At 42.3% G+C, this 18,054-nt stretch overlaps 1 protein-coding gene across 1 annotated transcript in view; it reads left to right on the top strand.

Moving 5' to 3' along the window:
- The window catches only part of IL2RA (interleukin 2 receptor subunit alpha), a 60,623-nt gene that overhangs the window by 24,845 nt on the left and 17,724 nt on the right, over window positions 1-18,054 (top strand). The window contains exons 2-3 of the mRNA XM_049624589.1: window positions 14,664-14,855; window positions 17,596-17,706. Coding sequence (XP_049480546.1) covers window positions 14,664-14,855; window positions 17,596-17,706 — 303 coding nt within the window. The remainder of the gene's footprint in view (window positions 1-14,663; window positions 14,856-17,595; window positions 17,707-18,054) is intronic.

Raw genomic sequence — 18,054 nt, 5'->3', positions numbered from 1 at the left:
TGGGACAGAGAGAGACAGAGCATGAACGGGGGAGGGGCAGAGAGAGAGGGAGACACAGAATCGGAAACAGGCTCCAGGCTCCGAGCCATCAGCCCAGAGCCCGACGCGGGGCTCGAACTCACGGACCGCGAGATCGTGACCTGGCTGAAGTCGGACGCTTAACCGACTGCGCCACCCAGGCGCCCCCCGATATGGGTTTTGATCTCACAACTGTGAGATCAGGACCTGAGCTGAAATCAAGCAGACGCTTAACCTACTGAGCCACCCAGGTGTCCCAAGAGATTTAAAAAAAATACCTAAGTAAATAAATAAATAATCTGCCATACCTGAATCTTGGAACAAGTTCTAATCCTATGCCATTTCAAATGCAGAGGATGTGATGTTCTAGAAGCTGAGAAACGTAACTAATATTCAGTACATAATAACCTAGCACAGAGGTTCTCAAAGTATACAGTCCACAGGCATTTCTTGAAATTGAACAGTAAGTCTGTCACTTCAAGGAAAACAACTCATAGTACTTATTGTGATAAATTTTGAGATTTGATAGTGACATATGATAAATTTTGATAAAACAAATTTGAGCAAAATTAGAATTTTATAAAACTTATATCACCACTGTGACCTTGACCACTTTCCAAAACTCAAAGATTTTTCTAATGAGATCAGAGGTGAGATTAACAAATCTAATTTGTTATTGCATAATGAATGTTTCGATATTTACAAGATCTGTATAACTTCGTGACCCATTTTTTCCCAAATGACATGCATGGTATTACAAAATCAGGTAGGGACACAAAATCCATTCAAAGTTTAAGACAGACCCATGGATTTTAATCTAACAGATCACTGATCTGCAACTAACAAAGAAGAAACTACGGCCCTATTGAGTTAATAACAAAGAATATCCACAATTATCTGAAAAGGCTATTAAAATGCTTTTCTGTTTTCTAACAGTAAGAGGCTGGGCTTTTCTTCATATACTTCAATTAAACAACATATTACAGTAGCTTGAATGCAGAAACAAGTGTGAGAATCCACCTTGCATTAAGCCAGACATTTAAAAAGTTTGCAAAAGTGGGGCGCCTGGGTGGCTCAGTCTATTAAGCGTCTAACTTCAGCTCAGGTCATGATCTTGCAGTTCATGGGTTCAAGCCCCGCTTCGGCTCTGTGCTGACAGCTCAGAGCCTGGAGCCTGCTTCAGATTCTGTGTCTCCCTCTCTCTCTGCCCCTCCCCCGTTTGTGCTCTTTCTCTCTCAAAAATAAATAAATAAACTTAAAAAAAAAGTTTGCAAAAATGTAAAACAATACCACTGTTCTCACTGCTTTTTGATGTTGTTTTGGAAAATGTTGTCATTTTTCATAAAAAATTATTTGTTGGTGTAATATTGTTATTTTAAAATGAATTAATAGATATGCGTTTTTAAACTAGTGCAGTTTTAATTTCTAACATGGTAAATAACGATTGATACAATCCACAAAAACAAAAGATTCTGGGAGTCCTCCATAATTAAAAAAAAAATTTTTTTTTAATGTTTATTTATTTTTGAGCTAGAGAGACAGAACGTGGGGGGGGGGGGGGGGAGTGCAGAGAGAGAGGGAGACACAGAATCCGAAGCAGGCTCCAGGCTCTGAGCTGTCAGCACACAGCCCGACATGCGGCTCGAACTCACGATCTGTGAGATCGTGACCTGAGCCACCCAGGCACCCCCCGTCAATAAATTTTAAAAGTGAAAGGGGTCCCAATACAAAACGGTGTGAGGATCTCTGCCCTGGTCATACTGGATGCTTGAACATCAAAATACTCCCAAGCTCATTGGGAAGCATCTGCGGACTCAAACCTCTCAAACGACCTCTCCAAATTCATTACCCCAGCCCCTCCCGAACATCAGCAACTAGAGCACGCCTCGCTTTATCATGCTTCACTTTATTCTGCTTCCCAGATACTCTTTGCACAAACTGAAGGTCTGCAGTGACCCTGAGCTGATAGAGTCTGTGGGTGCCATTTTCCAACAGCATTTGCTCACTTTGTGTCTATAGGTCATCGTTTGGTAATTCTCACAAAATTTCAAAGTTTTTCGTTATGGGTGTTATGGTGATCTGTGGTGGTTACAAGTTGCTGAAAGCTCAGATGATGGTTAACGTTTCTTAGCAATAAAGTATTTTTAATTAAGGTATGTATGTTTTAATTTATTTCTTTAGGTTTTTATTGAAATTCCAGTTAGTTAACACACCGTGTTGCATAGTTTCGTGATATAGTGATTCAACACTTCGATATATCAGCCGGTGCTCATCACGACAGAGCATCCTTAATGCCCATCATCTATCTTACCCATCCCCCATCCCCTCCCCTCTGGCAACCATCAGTCTGTTCTTTATAGTTAAGAGTTTTTTCTTGGTCAGTCTCTCTTTCTCCCTTTGATCATTTGTTTTCTTAAATTCCACATGTGAGTGAGCTCATGTGGTATTTGTCTTTCTCTGACTGACTTATTTCACTTAATATTATACTCTGTAGCTCCATCCATGTCACTGCAAATGGCAAGATTTCATTCTTCTTTATAGCTGAGTAATATTCTGTGTGTGTGTGTGTGTGTGTGCACATCACATCTTTATCCATTCATTAATTGATGGACAGTTGGCTGTGTCCATATCATGGCTATTGTAGATAATGCTGCTATAAACACAGGGGTTGTAGATTATTTTATTTATTTATTTATTTATTTATTTATGTTTATTATTTTTGAAAGAGAGAGAGACAGAGAGCAAGCAGGGAAGGGGCAGAGAGAGAGACACACACACAGAACCGGAAGCAGGCTCCAGGCTCTGAGCTGTCAGCACAGAGCCCGATGCGGGGCTCAAACTCACAGACTGCAAGATCATGACCTGAGCTGTAGTCGGCCACCCAACCGACTGAGCCACCCAGGCGCCCCTATTTTTTTAGACATAATGCTATCTCACACTTAATAGACTAAGGAATAGTGTAAACAACTTTTTTGGAGATCAAAAGTCTCATTGGACTTGCTTTATTGCCAAATTTATTGCACCGCTTTATTGCAGTGGCCTGGAACCAAACCTGTAGTATCTTCTGCTTATGCCTGTAAAGGGTTAGTACCTGGAAGGCAGGGACTCCAGACCCCTCCGGGATCCTACACTGGCATCTCTTCACATTGGTCCCTGACCTGCTATCCTGCTTCTTCAGTATTTTGGGTCTCACTCCTGCACAGAAACCAACTGCATTGCCCTCTGAGCTTTCATGGCCATCTCATGACCCCGAAGACCTTCTCTCTACACATTCCTGTCCTCTTCATCCTTGCTTCTTCCTGACACCTTTAAGCGTGCTATTTGATAGCATTTTCTGAAAGTAAAAGTGAGATTTTTTTTTTTTTTTGACGACAGAAATGAGGGCAGCAATACTAGGCTTTCTTGTGATTCCTGTCCCACCACCTTGAGCTGGGTGGTTTGGACAATTTACTGAAGCCCTTGGACCCTCAGTCTCCTGCTGTGTAAAGTGGGGATGACAGTATCTACCGTTCAGGGTTGTAGTGAGCTTTAAAGGTAGTCTATACAAAGAAGCAGCACACAGGCAGGGCTCAGATATCCTAGTTACTAGTATATAAATAGCCCAAAATGGAGGACCTGAGCTCTCTGACTTCTTCAAAGATAATGATCTGAATTAAACCACAACATTTCGCAAACACTTCCCAGTGACCCAGATAGTTTAGATGTAGGTCTACCATTCAGCAAGAGAGAACCTTCCACCACTGGGTAGAAAGCACACGCGCTCCTTGAAGATTATGATTTTATGTGTTGGGAAAGCACTGGCCTAGGAATCGGGGGTCCCGCTCTATTCCCAGGCTTGCCAAAACTTGAGGAATGACACACGGCCTCCGTTTCTTTATCTACAAAATGTGCGGATGGACCTAAATAATCTTTAGGGTCTCTCTCAGCTCTCAGACCCTAGGATCTTATTAAGAGGAATATCCAACATGCCCTATGGTATTTTATTTTGCACCAAAACACTTGCTTTTTTTTTTTTAAGTTTATTTACTTATTTATTTTGAGAGAGAGAGAGTTGGGGGAGGGGCAAGGGTGGGGTATAGGCTCTGCACCGACAGCAGAAAGCCCAACACGGGGCTCGAACTCACGAAATGTGAGATCATGACCTGAGCTGAAGTCGGATGCTCAACCAACGAAGCCACCCAGGTGCCCCAACACTTGCTTTCTGGAAGGGCCAAACTGCTGGTTCGGTCTGCCAAGGAAGTTGGAGACTATCTTTGACATTAGACATAACTTTGGGGTTTCTCTTAGATGTGACGTAGAAGATGAACAGCTTTAGGTCAAGAACCGGATTATTTCTTCATCAGGTGCCCCAAGCTCTTGATGCCCTCCTGTGTCCTTTATGTGAGCTTAATAAATCACCTAGAAGTTTCTGTACTTAATCATCTCCATTGTTCTGGAGATTGTTCTGCCATTCATCTCCAATGTCTACTATATAGAGGGAGAAAAGGAAGGCACAGAGATGAAGCCATCTACTCAGTGCTGGCTGGGTTGTGGGTAAACGTAACTTGACCTTGATTCGCCCACAGAGCAAAGAACCTTATTTCAGCCTCTGTCCACATCCTTTTGAGTCCTCTTTATTTTCCTTTGTCTTTCATGTTGTTCACAGGGGCCGCAAAGGCCAGAAGGGTTCTCTTTCATTTTGAACAACATCAGAGAAGAAAAACAAATCACCTAGCCCACAACCGTTTTTCACTCACCCACCTTCCCTCCCGCTGAGTAAGTTTTTACTGCACCGTCTTAGATACTGAGTAAGGCGCCTGGAAACAAAGTGCTTTGTAAACAGGTTCACGTTCACTGGCCCCCGAGCCTGCTCCCTGTCCACCTGGGCGGGGGTGGGGCGGATGGAGAGGGAGATGTGGCAGCCCCTGCCTCTCCCAGTGTGATTGTGACACCAGCAGCATCCGGCAGCTTGTCAGAAACCAGAAATTGTCTTAGCCTCCACATTTGTCCTATTGAATCCAAATGTACATTAAAAAAATTTTTTTTAATGTTTTTATTTATTTTTGAGACAGAGAGAGACAGAGCATGAGCAGGGGAGGGGCAGAGAGAGAGGGAAGACACAGAATCCAAAGCAGGCTCCAGGCTCTGAGCTGTCAGCACAGAGCCTGACGTGGGGCTCAAACTCACAGACTGCGAGATCATGACCTGAGCTGAAGGCGGACACTTAACCAACTCAGCCACCCAGGCTCCCCCAAATGTACATTTTAATAAGACCCCCAGGTGACTTTTATGCTCATTCATCGTGGGGAACCACACCCACAGAGAACACAAGCACAGTCCCACTCTTTGTAGAGAATCCACCTTAGACATCACTCTGTTGGATCCAATGACTGACTGCCCTCCAACTATTAGTATTTCTGGTTCACTCACGGACACAAAAATATCAGTGGGGAACTCAGTTTAGTTCTATTCTCCTTTCAAAAACAAAAGGGTAAAAGATAAAAGAGCAGCTTCATATTGGGGGAGTGGAGTTGAGGGCATGTGGAGAAACAAGAAAAAGGGGCCTGAGCCACCCAGGACCCTTTCCCATCTTTTATTTGGGACCCAAGCAAGTGGAGGCTGCACATAGGTCCTCCTAAGTACAGTGGTGGGTAGTTGATGGTACAGACATAGTATTTGAGAGAACAGATGCCTGGGACACAGAAAAGCTGGTCTGAACTCCCAAATCATCACTGGGTGTCCTTGGTTGTCATTCTTGCTCTCCATGACTCGAGAACGACCAATGCCTAATCTTTCCCTACCTAGCAGGGACATGGTTGCAATGGGGAAGCTGAGCCTCCAGCATTCATTGGAAAGAAAACAAGAACCAGACAAAACCACAGTGAAAAGAGAAGAGGGTCCTAGGGCTCCTCATCCTTACCCACCCTTCTCCCCAGAACTGTCTGGTGATATGGTCCAGAGGGAGGTGGCTCTCAGTCACTGTCACTCAAGAAGAAGAAGCCAAAAGCACCCAATGGGTGTTGTACTTCAGCTGAGTAGGGAATTCCTGGAGGCAACAAATTGTACAAACATCCCAAGGGAAGACACCCCCTGATACCATTTCAGGGACAGTGATGGAGGCAAAGTGTGAGAAGTGAGCCGATCACGTGGGATCCCTTCTGTGTCTTTCAAATTAGCATTCTAGCGAAACTCCAAAACCAGACTTGAAACCCTTGCAATGTCACAAGAGCTCAGTTTAACTCCCTCTCAGTGCACGCCAAAGCCCTTGGGATTTTCTGGATTAATAATAGGCGCTGTCTGTCTCCTTTCCCCTCTCTTACATCAAAAGTACAAAAGCTACAAGACAAGGCCACACAAATGCCCCTCTGAGCCTACTACAGCGGGTCACCCATCCTGGGAGCCCCATCTTCCAAGCTCGGAGCATTTACCCCCATCCCCCAACACCAAGTTCCTCCCCTTCACAGAAAGCGGACACTTTACTCTCTGAAGAGAAAATGACATCTAAATCCAGAATTGTACCCATACTGAAAAAATTACAGAGAGGAAAGTATTTCCCTCCCTGCCTTCTAAAGAAAATTCTCTTTGCCTCCTGAGCTTCCAGACCCATGGGTAGAACTGAGAGCATAGAACAATTTCTGTTAGAAAGTCACAGCCCTTGGCAGAAGCAAGAAATGGATCTGAAAAGAAGTACAAGACTTGAAATAGAGAAAAGCCCCTGTAGGCCGAATTCCAAGAAAGAATATTCAGAATTTTTAAGGTGTAAAACTAGGGAATGAATGGGGCTGTTAGGCTATGTGGGAAGAAATTTTGTAAGTGATAATATAGGGGGAAAGTATTGAAAGACATTTTGCTGAGCCATATAAAGTGGAATTCTCCTTGGGAATGCAAACTGGTACAGCCACTCTGGAGAACAGTATGGAGGTTTTTCAAAAAATTAAAAATAGAACTACCTTACGACCCAGCAATTGCACTACTAGGCATTAATCCAACGGATACAGGTGTGCTGTTTCAAAGGGGCACATGCACCCCAATGTTTATAGTAGCACTATCAATAGTAGCCAAAGTATGGAAAGAGCCCAAATGTCTATCGATGGATGAATGGATAAAGAAGATGTGGCATATATATACAATGGAGTATTACTCGGCAATCGCAAAGAATGATTCTTGCCGTTTGCAACTACGTGGATGGAACTAGAGGGTATTATGCTAAGTGAAATTAGTCAGAGAAAGACATATATATGACTTCACTCCTATGAGGACTTTAAGACACAAAACAGATGAACACAAGGGAAGGGAAGCAAAAATAATATAAAAACAGGGAGGGGGACAAAACAGAAGAGACTCTTAAATATGGAGAATAAACAGAGGGTTACTGGAGGGCTAACGGGAGGGGGGATGGGCTAAATGGGGAAGGGGCGTTAAGGAATCTGCTCCTGAAATCATCGTTGCACTATATGCTAACTAACTTGGATGTAAATTTAAAAAATAAATTAAACAAAAGTTAAAAAAAAATAAAGTGGAATTCTCCTTCCTTACTCCAGTGCAAAACTTGAGAATAGACAAAGTGTTTTTGATTCTTCTTTTTGTTAGATGTTATACTGCTGGGTTTTTAAAATTTTTATATATATGTATATTTTTTATGATACCTAGGGAGGCTAAAAATATCACAGATTTACTCCGGTTACCTTAAAAGGAAGGGATCTTTGAGGGTTACATCCCCCACACTCTCCTACCTCGCACTTTCTTCAGATGATATTTGGAACAGCCTTGGCAAGACATTCCAGGGAAAAGGATCCTAGCCAGGCTCTTTACTGGTTCTTGGCTACAGTTCAGAGAAGTTTCAGTGTTTCTAAATTCCAGGAAAGATGCTTTTATGAAAATGAAGTCTGTGGGAGAAAGAAGTTGTGGAACTCCCCTTGTCCCCACATGATAGATGTCCTCAGATGTTCAGGCTAAGCTGTGATGACTCTGGGAATTTCCATGGTCTTATCTAGAAAAGCATATTGTCATGCAATTAAACAGTTTTCAAGGACACAATGTTGCTTCAAAGGTAATTTGTTTGCCTTGAAAAAAAATTGAAGTGTTTAGAGATGTTCTTGGTTCATGATTGAGTCATTAGATTCCAAACGCATCTGAGGTCAGTCCTTGATTATTTGTGCTTATGAATAATTATGAGAGTTGCTAAGTTTATTTTTTTTCTTTTTCTTTCTTTCTTTCTTTCTTTCTTTCTTTCTTTCGTTCTTTCTTTTTCTGATAAAACATTGAAAGCTAAGTTTATTTCTCAACTGATTTTCTTGAGGCAAAATTATAGTGAAATGCACAGTTCTTAAGTGTACCATTTAATGAGTTTTCAAATGTGTACCCCCCATATAATCAACACTTCCATCACCTGCCTGCCTTCTTTGAGCCAACCCCATGCACCACAGGCAGCCATTCCTCTGATCGCTTTCCACATGCTAGTTCTGTCTTTTCTCGAACTTTGTACAAATGGAATCCAACAGTAGGTACTATCTCGTGTCTGTCTTCTTTTGTTCAACACGATATGTTTGAGATTATTGAAAGCCTCTATAAATATTTTGTGGAAGTCTTGTAAACATACGTTTTCACTCCTCTCAGATAAATAACGTAGGAGTGGAATAGGCTGGCTCATAGGGTAGGTAACTTCGCTAAAAACAACAACAACAACAACAACAACAAGAACCCATCGGCTTCCCAAGGAATGGTATCGTTTTGCACTCGCTTCAGTACTGTGAGAGAGTTCCAGTAGCTCTACCTCCTCTCCAACTTCTGCTGTCATCAGTCTTATCTATATCGCCCGTTCTAATGGAATACTTCGAGGTGGTTTTCAATTTGCGTTTTCCTGATGCCTAATGATGTTGAGTATGCTGATGGACAGTCACCCGTCTTCTTTGGAGAATGACTGTTCCAGTCTTTGCCCATATTTTATTGCGTTGTTTGCCTTTTAGTATTGATTCGTCGTTCTTTATATAATGTGGACACAAGTGTTTTTGTCTGATGTATGTGTTGCAAACATTTGCTCCCAGTCTATCGCTTATTTTTTAAATTTTCTTAATGTCTTGGGGATGAGAATAAATTTTTAATTTATTTTTCTTGAATGGCTGGTGCGCTTGGGGTCCTCTCTAGGAAATCTTGGCCCATCCCTAACTTGCAAAGCTATTTGCCTTCATTTTCTCTTAGAAGCTTAAGAGTTTTGGAGGCACCTGCATGGCTCAGTCAGTTAAGCGACCGACTGGCTAGGTCATGATCTCGCAGCTCTTGGGTTTGAGCCCTGCGTCAGGCTCTGTGCTGATGGCTTGGAGCCTAGATCCTGTTTCCGATTCTCTGTCTCCCTCTCTGCCCTTCCCCTGCTCGTGCTCTGTCTCTCTCTGTTTCAAAAATAAACACTAAAAATTTTTTTCTTAAAAAACCTTACAAGTTTTGACTTTTATATGTACACCTATTATGAACAAATTGAGGGTATGGATCTCCTATGTTTAGATGCATAATAAAATTAATTTTTATATGTGGAGTAAGGTTCTTCCCCCCCCCCCCATAAATTTATCCATTTGTTCCAGGACATTTGTTGAGAAAATTTTCATGCCCTCATTGAACTACCACGGCATATCCATAAAACAATCGACTGAATGTACATGTGTGAGCCTATTGCTGGACTTTCTTTCTGTTCTATTACTCTACTTGTCTATCCTTTTTGTAAAAAATTTTTAATGTTTATTAGTTGAGAGAGAAAGAGAGAGAGAGAGAGAGAACAAGCAGGGAGGGGCAGAGAGAGGGAGACACAGAAACCCAAGCAGGCTCCAGCTTCCGAGCTCTCAGCACAGAGCCTGACTCCGGGCTCCAACTCACGAGCTGTGAGATCATGACCTGAGCTGAAGTCAGACGCTTAGCCCACTGAGCCACCCAGGCTTCCCAACTACTTGTCTATCCTTTTACCAATATGTACTGTCTTGGTTCCTGCATCCCTATAGAAAATCTTGGTATCAGATGATGTGAATTCTCCAAGTTTGTACATTCTTTTTAAGATTGTCTTAGAAATTCTAGGTCTGTTGTGTTTCCAAAGAGGTTTTAGAATCAACTTGCCCAATTTCTACCAAAAAGCATGTTGGATTTTTTTTTCAATTGTAACTACATTGAATGTGTTGCAAAATTTAAGGTAAAATGACATCGTTTTTTAAAAAATAAATCTTCCAATTCACAAACATTGTACATTTCTCCATTTACATAGTTCTTTAATTTATATTGGTGATGTTTTAGAGTTTCCAGGCCAAAAGCCTTGCAAGTTGTTGGTAAATTTATTCATGAGTATTTTACGAGTTTTGATACTATCATAAATGAAATTGTTTTTATTTATTTTATTTTATTTTTTAATTTTTTTTCAATGTTTTTTATTTATTTTTGGGACAGAGAGAGACAGAGCATGAACGGGGGAGGGGCAGAAAGAAAAGGAGACACAGAATCGGAAACAGGCTCCAGGCTCTGAGCCATCAGCCCAGAGCCTGACGCGGGGCTCGAACTCACGGACCGCAAGATCGTGACCTGGCTGAAGTCGGACGCTTAACCGACTGTGCCACCCAGGCGCCCCTTGTTTTTAAATTTTTTAATTTTGTAATTGGTTGCTTCTGGCATACAGAACTAACCACAAGTGATTTTTGTATATTGAGACTGCTAAATTTACTAAGTTCTAGTAGTTATTTTGCAGATTTCTTAGTACTTTTATGTAAGCAATCAAGTAATCTGTGAATATCGGTTCTTATTTTGAAATCTACCTTCTGATGTTAATGTAGCCACCCCAGCTTTCTTATGCATACTCTGCATAATATCTTTTTATATTTTTTAATTTCAACCTATCATTGTCTTTGTATTTAAAGTATGTTCTCTTGTAGACGGCACAGAGTTGGGGTCCTGCTGTTTTATCCAGTCTCAAAGTTTCCATCTTTTAATTTTATGTGTTTGATGTATGTTTCGTATAATTACTCATGTGGTTGGGTTTAAGTCTGCCCTCTTGTCTGTTTCCCAGGTGTTTCATTTGGTTTTGTATTCCTGTTCTCCCTTTTTTCTCTTAAATTTGGCTAACAAAATAAGTATTTTAATACTCTATGTCTCTTATTGCCATTTTTAGCTATGCTCTTTGTATTATTATTTGGCAGTTTCTCTAAGCTTTCTAGCATGCATCCTTAACTTATCACGATCCCCTTAGACTTTAATATTGTATCATTCCATATTATAAGAACTTTATGATAGAAACATTCCACTTTTCTATCCCAACCTTTATACTGTAGTTGTTATATATTTTACATTTATATCTATAATAAAACTCACCATACATGATTTTTTTTATTTTAAACAGTTTTCTTTCAAAGAAATTAAAAGCTGATCCTTCCACTTATGTAAATATTTACCAGCACTCTTCATTATTTCCTGTAGATCTGTATTTCTGTTATAGCCTGAAGAACTTCCTTCAGCATTATCTTTCATAACGCAGGTGTGCTGGTAACAAATTCTCTAGGCTTTCTTTTATCTGAAAATATATTAATTTCATCCTCATTTTTGAAAGATATGTTTTCTAGGTAGAATTCCAGACTTACAGGCTTTTTTTCTTTTTACAACCTTAAACCTATTCTACCCTTATTTTCTGACTTGCATTGTTTCTGCTGAAAAGTCCGTCGTTACTCACTATTGTTCCCTGTATGTCACATGTCCTTTTTCTCTGACTATTTTTCTGATTTTCTCATTATTTTTGGTTTTCAGCAGTGTCGCTATGATGTACCTAGGTGTGGTTTTCTTTATATTTATGCTGCTTGGAGTTAACTGCTTACATTTCTAACTGCATCTTAGAAATGTAAGTCAATGTTTGTCATCAAATTTCAGAACTTTTTTGGCCATTATTTCTTCAAATACTTTTTCAGCTCCATTCTTGTTCTCCTATTGCTTTTGGGTCTTCAGTTAAATATGATAGACTGGGGTGCCTGGGTGGCTCAGTCAGTTAAGTGTCCCACTCTTAATTTCGGGTCAGGTCATGATCTCACGGTTTGTGAGCTCAAGCCATGCATCAGACCCTGTGCTGACAGTGCAGAGTCTGCTTGGGATTCTCTGTCTTTCCCTCTCTCTCTCTGCCCCTCTCCTGCTTCTCTCTTTTTCTCAAAAAAAAATAAGCATTAAAAAATATGATAAGCTATCTGATATTATCCCATAGATCACTGAAGGTCTATTCAAATTTTTGTTTGAAATTTTTTATCTGTGCTCATCAGTTTGGATACTTTCTATTTGATTTGTCTTCAAGGTGTGGCTAAGCTCATTTCAGATATTGTAATTTTTAGTTCTAGAATTTTTATTTGGTTCTTTTTTTTTATAGTTTTGTTTTACCTTCTGAGATATCCTATTGATTCACTCATTATTATCATGTTTCCTTAGAATTAGTAGCTGACAATTTTTTTCTTAAAGGGCCAGAGAGTGAATATTTTCAGCTAGTAGGCCATGTAGTCTCTGTTGCAACCACTCAACTCTGCCATTATAGCACAAAAGCAGCCACAGACAAAATGTAAATGAACGAGTGTGGCTTTGTTCCTCTAAAACTTTCCTTATAAAAATAAATGACAGTCAATTGTCTGCTAATTCCCAAATCTGGGTCATTTTAGACTCTGTTTCAATTTACTCCTTTTTTAAAGTTTTTTTTCTAAAGTTTATTTATTTGGGAGAGAGCGGGGGAGAGAGTGGCGGAGGGGTAGAGAGAGAGGGAGAAAGAGGATCCCAACCAGGCTCCACACTGTCACTGTAGAGTCTGACGTGGGGCTTGATCTCATGAACCATTTGATTATGACCTAAGCCGAAATCAAGAGTTGGATGCTTAACAGACTGAGCCACCCAGATGCTCCATCAATTGACTCCTTTTTTTTTTTCCAAATGGGTCACTTTTTCCTATTTCTTCACATGTCCAGATACATTTTGAGTTAATTTCTGGGAAGGACCTAAGGTCTGTGTCTAGTTCCATTTCTTTGCATATGGATGTCCTGTTGTCCCACCACCATGTATTGAGAAGACTGTTCTGGTTCCATGGTATTGCTTTGGCTCTTCTTTCAAAGATCGGGTGACATCAAATGTGGGTCTATTTCTGGACTCTATTCTGTTACATCGGTCTATTTATTTATTCTTTCACTAATACCGCCTTGTTCTGATTACTGTAGCTTGATAGTAAATCTTGAAGTCAGGTAGTTTCAGTCGTCCCTTTTTGTTCTTCTCCTTCAATATTGTGTCGGCTATTCTGGGTTGTTTTGTCATTCCATATAAACTTTAGAATCAGCACTGATGTCCACAAAATAAGTTGCTGGGGGGCGTGGTTTGGGGATTGCCTTAGATAAATAAAAGCAATGAAGCTGTATAGCTAGTAAGCTGGTGGAGCTGGGATCTAGAAGCCCACTTTTCCCCCTGTTCCACCATGCTACCTTTCTTGCCTTATTATCGATTATGACTACCAGTATGTATCGAGTGCATATGTTATGTGTTCCTTTTCAATTGCTCACCCTCCGAGCCATTCAAATTGCTTCAATTTAGTCCCTTTTTGGTCAGAAGTGGGGCACGCTGCCCGCACTCTCCCACTTCCTGTTATTCAGGAGATCAGGATCATCCTGGGTTTGGGATGATGAGGGTGGCCTTCAGCATGGCAAGATGCTGGGCAAAGAGTGAGAGCACAGAGAAGCTTCACTCCAACTGAGCAATTACTAAGCAGTCAGTAGAGTGTCCTTGCCAGTGCGGCAACCAGACTGGATTTGGTGCCTGTACTGGTGGACGGAGAGGCTGTCCTTTCTCACCTTCTGTTTGCTATAAGTCTTCCTATCCACTTTCTTTATCCAGCCTGTGGCTTTTTCCCTAAAAATCGAACCTCTTGAAGCAGAACTTGTTGTAAGATATGCAATAGAATCCTTTTTTCCTCCCTTAATACTTGGGCATTTGGCCACTATTTCAAGTGTCCTTGGTGGGAAGCCAGTGCCGATTATTGAGGGAGCTGAGAAAGGATCAGGTCTTTGTGGTGTGAGAAGGAATCTGGTAAACTCATAGATGGGCAGATGGATAAAAATATATATATTTCCTACTTGCCAGACTTTGAGTACAGCACTTTACACATATCTCTTAAAAAAGAAAAGAAAAGAAAAGAAAAGGAAAGGAAAGGAAAGGAAAGGAAAGGAAAAGAGAAGGAAAAGAAAAAATGGCAAGGAGTCATTATTTATAGAAATTCTGACAATCCTTATTTCCTGAAAAGTATTTCTCACAGATACATGTTGTGCCTCAATTAAATTTACATGGCTTCCCTTCCTTCCTTTCCTCTTATAATCTGTACTCTCCTCTCTTTCTATATTTGCCCAGCACGAGGCATATTCAGAATAAAAGCTCATTCATTTCTATTCATTTAGTTCGAAACATATTGTAATTTGGAGAGGAAGTTGGTTGAAGTTACATTTTGAGCCATCTCGGATACAAAAGTTTCTACAGGACGATGGCAACGGTCTCAGTTTGTTTCTAGGAAAATGTGGGGTACCCATAAATCCTTTATTAAATAAAGTGCAGGGATGTGTGATGAAATCATGGTAAGGCTAAGTGTGTGAACACGTGACCGGAAGGTCCTGACCTCCCAACATGCTTCCTTTTCTTTGCAGAACTGTGCGATGAAAACCCGCCAGATATCCAACACGCCACATTCAAAGCCCTCACATACAAGACGGGCACCATGTTAAATTGTGAATGTAAGAAGGGCTTCCGCAGAATAAGCAACGGGTCAGCCTTCATGCTGTGTGCAGGAAACTCGAGCCACTCCTCCTGGGAAAACAAATGCCGGTGCATAAGTACCTGTAAGTGTGCCCTTTTGTGACACCACAGGAAACAGAAGGACTACAGCTCAGAGGGGGCCAGAGCTCCAGCTTTTTGTTCACGCAGCCCTACAGATGAAAAGTGGGCAGCCCAGACTATCCAGCAACTCATTTCAGTGGTTCCTGGAAAATAGTTCACTGAACAAATATTTAAGGAGTGCCTCCCAGTTCCAAGGACTGATCTAGGCACTCGGGATCCCCAACACTCAGAAAACTTACATTTTGCGGGGAGAGAGGGAACAGACGTTATACTAATAATTACTGAACAATTTGAAAATAAATCTAGTTTGCAACACTGTAAATGCACTTAATGCCCCTGAGCTGTACGTTTAAAATGATGAATATGGTAAGTTTTACGCTATGTATAACTTATCACAATTTTTTAAAAAGTTTTTTAAAGCTTATTTATTTATGTTGAGAAACCAAGCGTGAAAGTGAGGGAGGGGCAGAGAGAAAGAGAGAGAGAGAATCCCAGGCAGGCTCCATACTGTCAGCCCAGAGCCTGATGTGGGGCTCGAACTCATGGACCGTGAGATCATGACCTGAGCTGAAGTCAGATGCTTAACTGACTGAGCCACCCAGGCGCTCCTTGTCACAATTTTTTTAAAGCTAAAAATGAAAAAAGAAGAGTCAGAATGAGCCTATGCAAAGAATAAGAAAAATAATAACAATTTCAGTGGGCTGAATCTACCTGCCAGGCTGCATTTACTGTTTTGCATTTTGCCCCCGAAGCTCACGCCTGGTGCCGCCCACACCCTGCCTGGTGACACACGCCTATCCTGGCTCTACCTGCAGCGACACGGCCACGTGAGCACCTAACTAGTCCCCGCGATGCCTCTGCCCCTCTCCTTCAGTGCCCTTCCCTGCAGCCCTAAGGAAGAGGCTCTGGGTAGAAAAGCAGAGGCAGTGGGCGAGGCCTTTCCTCCCCCGATGAGAGTAAAAAGGGAAGAGAAGCCCATGTCACTGTCTTATCTATTACCCACATATTCACTGTGGCCACCACGGGGTCTTCCGGGCATGTCTTCTGAGGTCAAATATACGGTCAGGCAGAAAGCATCACCGGTCCCGGGCCTTCCAGCCCAGCGTCAGGGCATTCCAAAACACGAAGAGTATTCCCCCCAAAGACCCCACTACCCCCAAAAGGTTGCTGCCTCTTGTTCAGTCTCACAAGCCCCTTGCTGGGCTGGGGGAGCAGGATTAACAACCCGCAGGCGGGTCAGGCTGGTGTGTGAGCAAGGCCCCAAATCTGCACTAGGAAAGCAGAGAGGAGGAAGAAGTTGCTCTCCTCGAATGTCTTTATCTCTGGACTTCAAAACCTGGCTTGAGAGCCTCGTGGCCCTCAATGCCCGCAGTGACTGGAACCAGCTGTGCACTAAGGGTCCCAAACCTCATCGTTGCTGTTGAGGGTGAACAGAGAAGGCAGGGCCACTCGCTGGGAGATGGTGGCCGGTCACCTCCCCAGAGTGGAGTTCGGAGGGAATGACCCCCAAGGGGCTTTCTAAGCCTGAGTTGGTCTAATACCATAGTTTTGCTACTGAACATTTGTTCTCAACTGAATCCTGAAAGCTCTCACGAGACCAATTTCTCTACGAGGTCTTTTATGCACTCTGTGATAACAGAACATGGTGAAAACTGGTGGGTCTGTTTGTCCTTTAAAAAATTTTTTTTAAGTTTATTTATTTATTTTGAGAGAGAGAGAGAGAGAGAGAGAGAGAGAATCCCAAGCAGGCTCTACACCCAGAGCGGAGCAGGACTTGGGGCTCGATCTTACAACCCTGGAATCATGACCCGAGCGAAAATCAAGAATCAGACACTCAGCCACCTGAGCCACCCAGGCACCCTCTGTCCTTTTGTTTCTTACCCCTGGAGATGGTGTCCGTGAGCCACAGTGCATTCTGTTTCAGCTATACCACGCGTGGACTGCACAGTCTGAGAGCACTGCTCTGCTGTTCCCAGCACACCCTCCACAGACCTCCAGCTAGAACCCTGACCCCCCACCCCCTTCACAGCAGTGCCTATGCTCAACTCCTTTGCCAAAATCTTCACGATGGAGACAAGTGTGGTAGGAGGCTCCTCTCCTCCTTGCTTTAAGATTGTATCCCTTTAACTTCAAAAAAAAATTTTTTTTAATGTTTATTTACTTTTGAGAGAGAGACAGAGTACAAGTGGGGGAGAGCAGAGACAGAGACACAGAATCCGAAGCAGGCTCCAGGCTCCAAGACATCAGCACAGAGCCCCATGTGGGGCTCAAACTCATGAACCGTGAGGTCACGACCTAAGCCGAAGTTGGAGGCTTAACCTACTGAGCCACCCAGGAGCCCTGCCCCCCCTCCCGCTTTTTTTTTTTTAAAGTTTTTCATCCCTTTAACTTTTAAATGAGCTGCTTTAGGAAGACAAGGGAGTCAGCCCACAGGTTGGCAGATGGATGGCAGAATGGACTCCCCTTTGGGGAGACACACAAACCCCAGAAAATCTACCAGTTCTTTCAGAAACATGTTGTAGGGCACTGCCGTCATGCATGGGGATACTGACAGGCCAATGCTGAAAGCACCCCAAGGGCAGGGCAGGGTGTGGCTTCTCTTTGTAACCCCCACACCCCAATACTGCTGGGCATGTTGCAGGCAGTGGAAAGGCACTCTTCTTGAGTAAATGAACACACAAGAATGTTTTCTATTTTAAGCACTTGTGAAGTGATTTGCTTCATTCTATCCATGTTCTCTAGCCCCAAGGGCCACAGATGGACAAGTTATCCCTAAACCTGAAGAACAGAAGGGAAAAAGCCCCATGGGAATGCAGAGCCAAATGCAGCCCACGGACCAAGTTAACCTTCCAGGTAAGAAGTGCATCTGAGTGGCTGTCCGGCTGACTCCCAGGAGCCAACTCTTCTCTTATTGTGTGTTCCCCAAAGGAGGGAAGTCTGTCCCACTACCCTCTTCTTTAAGGATATCAGGTAAACAAGAACTGTTGTATCGTGTTTGCAGGTGGTAGTGCTGCTCAGCATTTCAAGCCAACTTGGGCTCTGGGCTTCCTCCTGGTTTGGGAGCTGGCTGAATAGAGTTCAACTCAATTCAGTTCAATTCAATTCAATTCAATTCAACCCAATTCAGTTCAGTTCAATTCAATTCAATTCAATTCAGTTCAATTCAATTCAACTCAATTCAGTTCAGTTCAATTCAATTCA

The sequence above is a fragment of the Panthera uncia genome, chromosome B4 (assembly GCF_023721935.1).
Source record: "Panthera uncia isolate 11264 chromosome B4, Puncia_PCG_1.0, whole genome shotgun sequence".
In the NCBI taxonomy this organism is placed as follows: Eukaryota; Metazoa; Chordata; class Mammalia; order Carnivora; family Felidae; genus Panthera; species Panthera uncia.
Note: the sequence above shows the minus strand (reverse complement) of the source record. Positions and strands in the feature narration are given on the sequence as shown.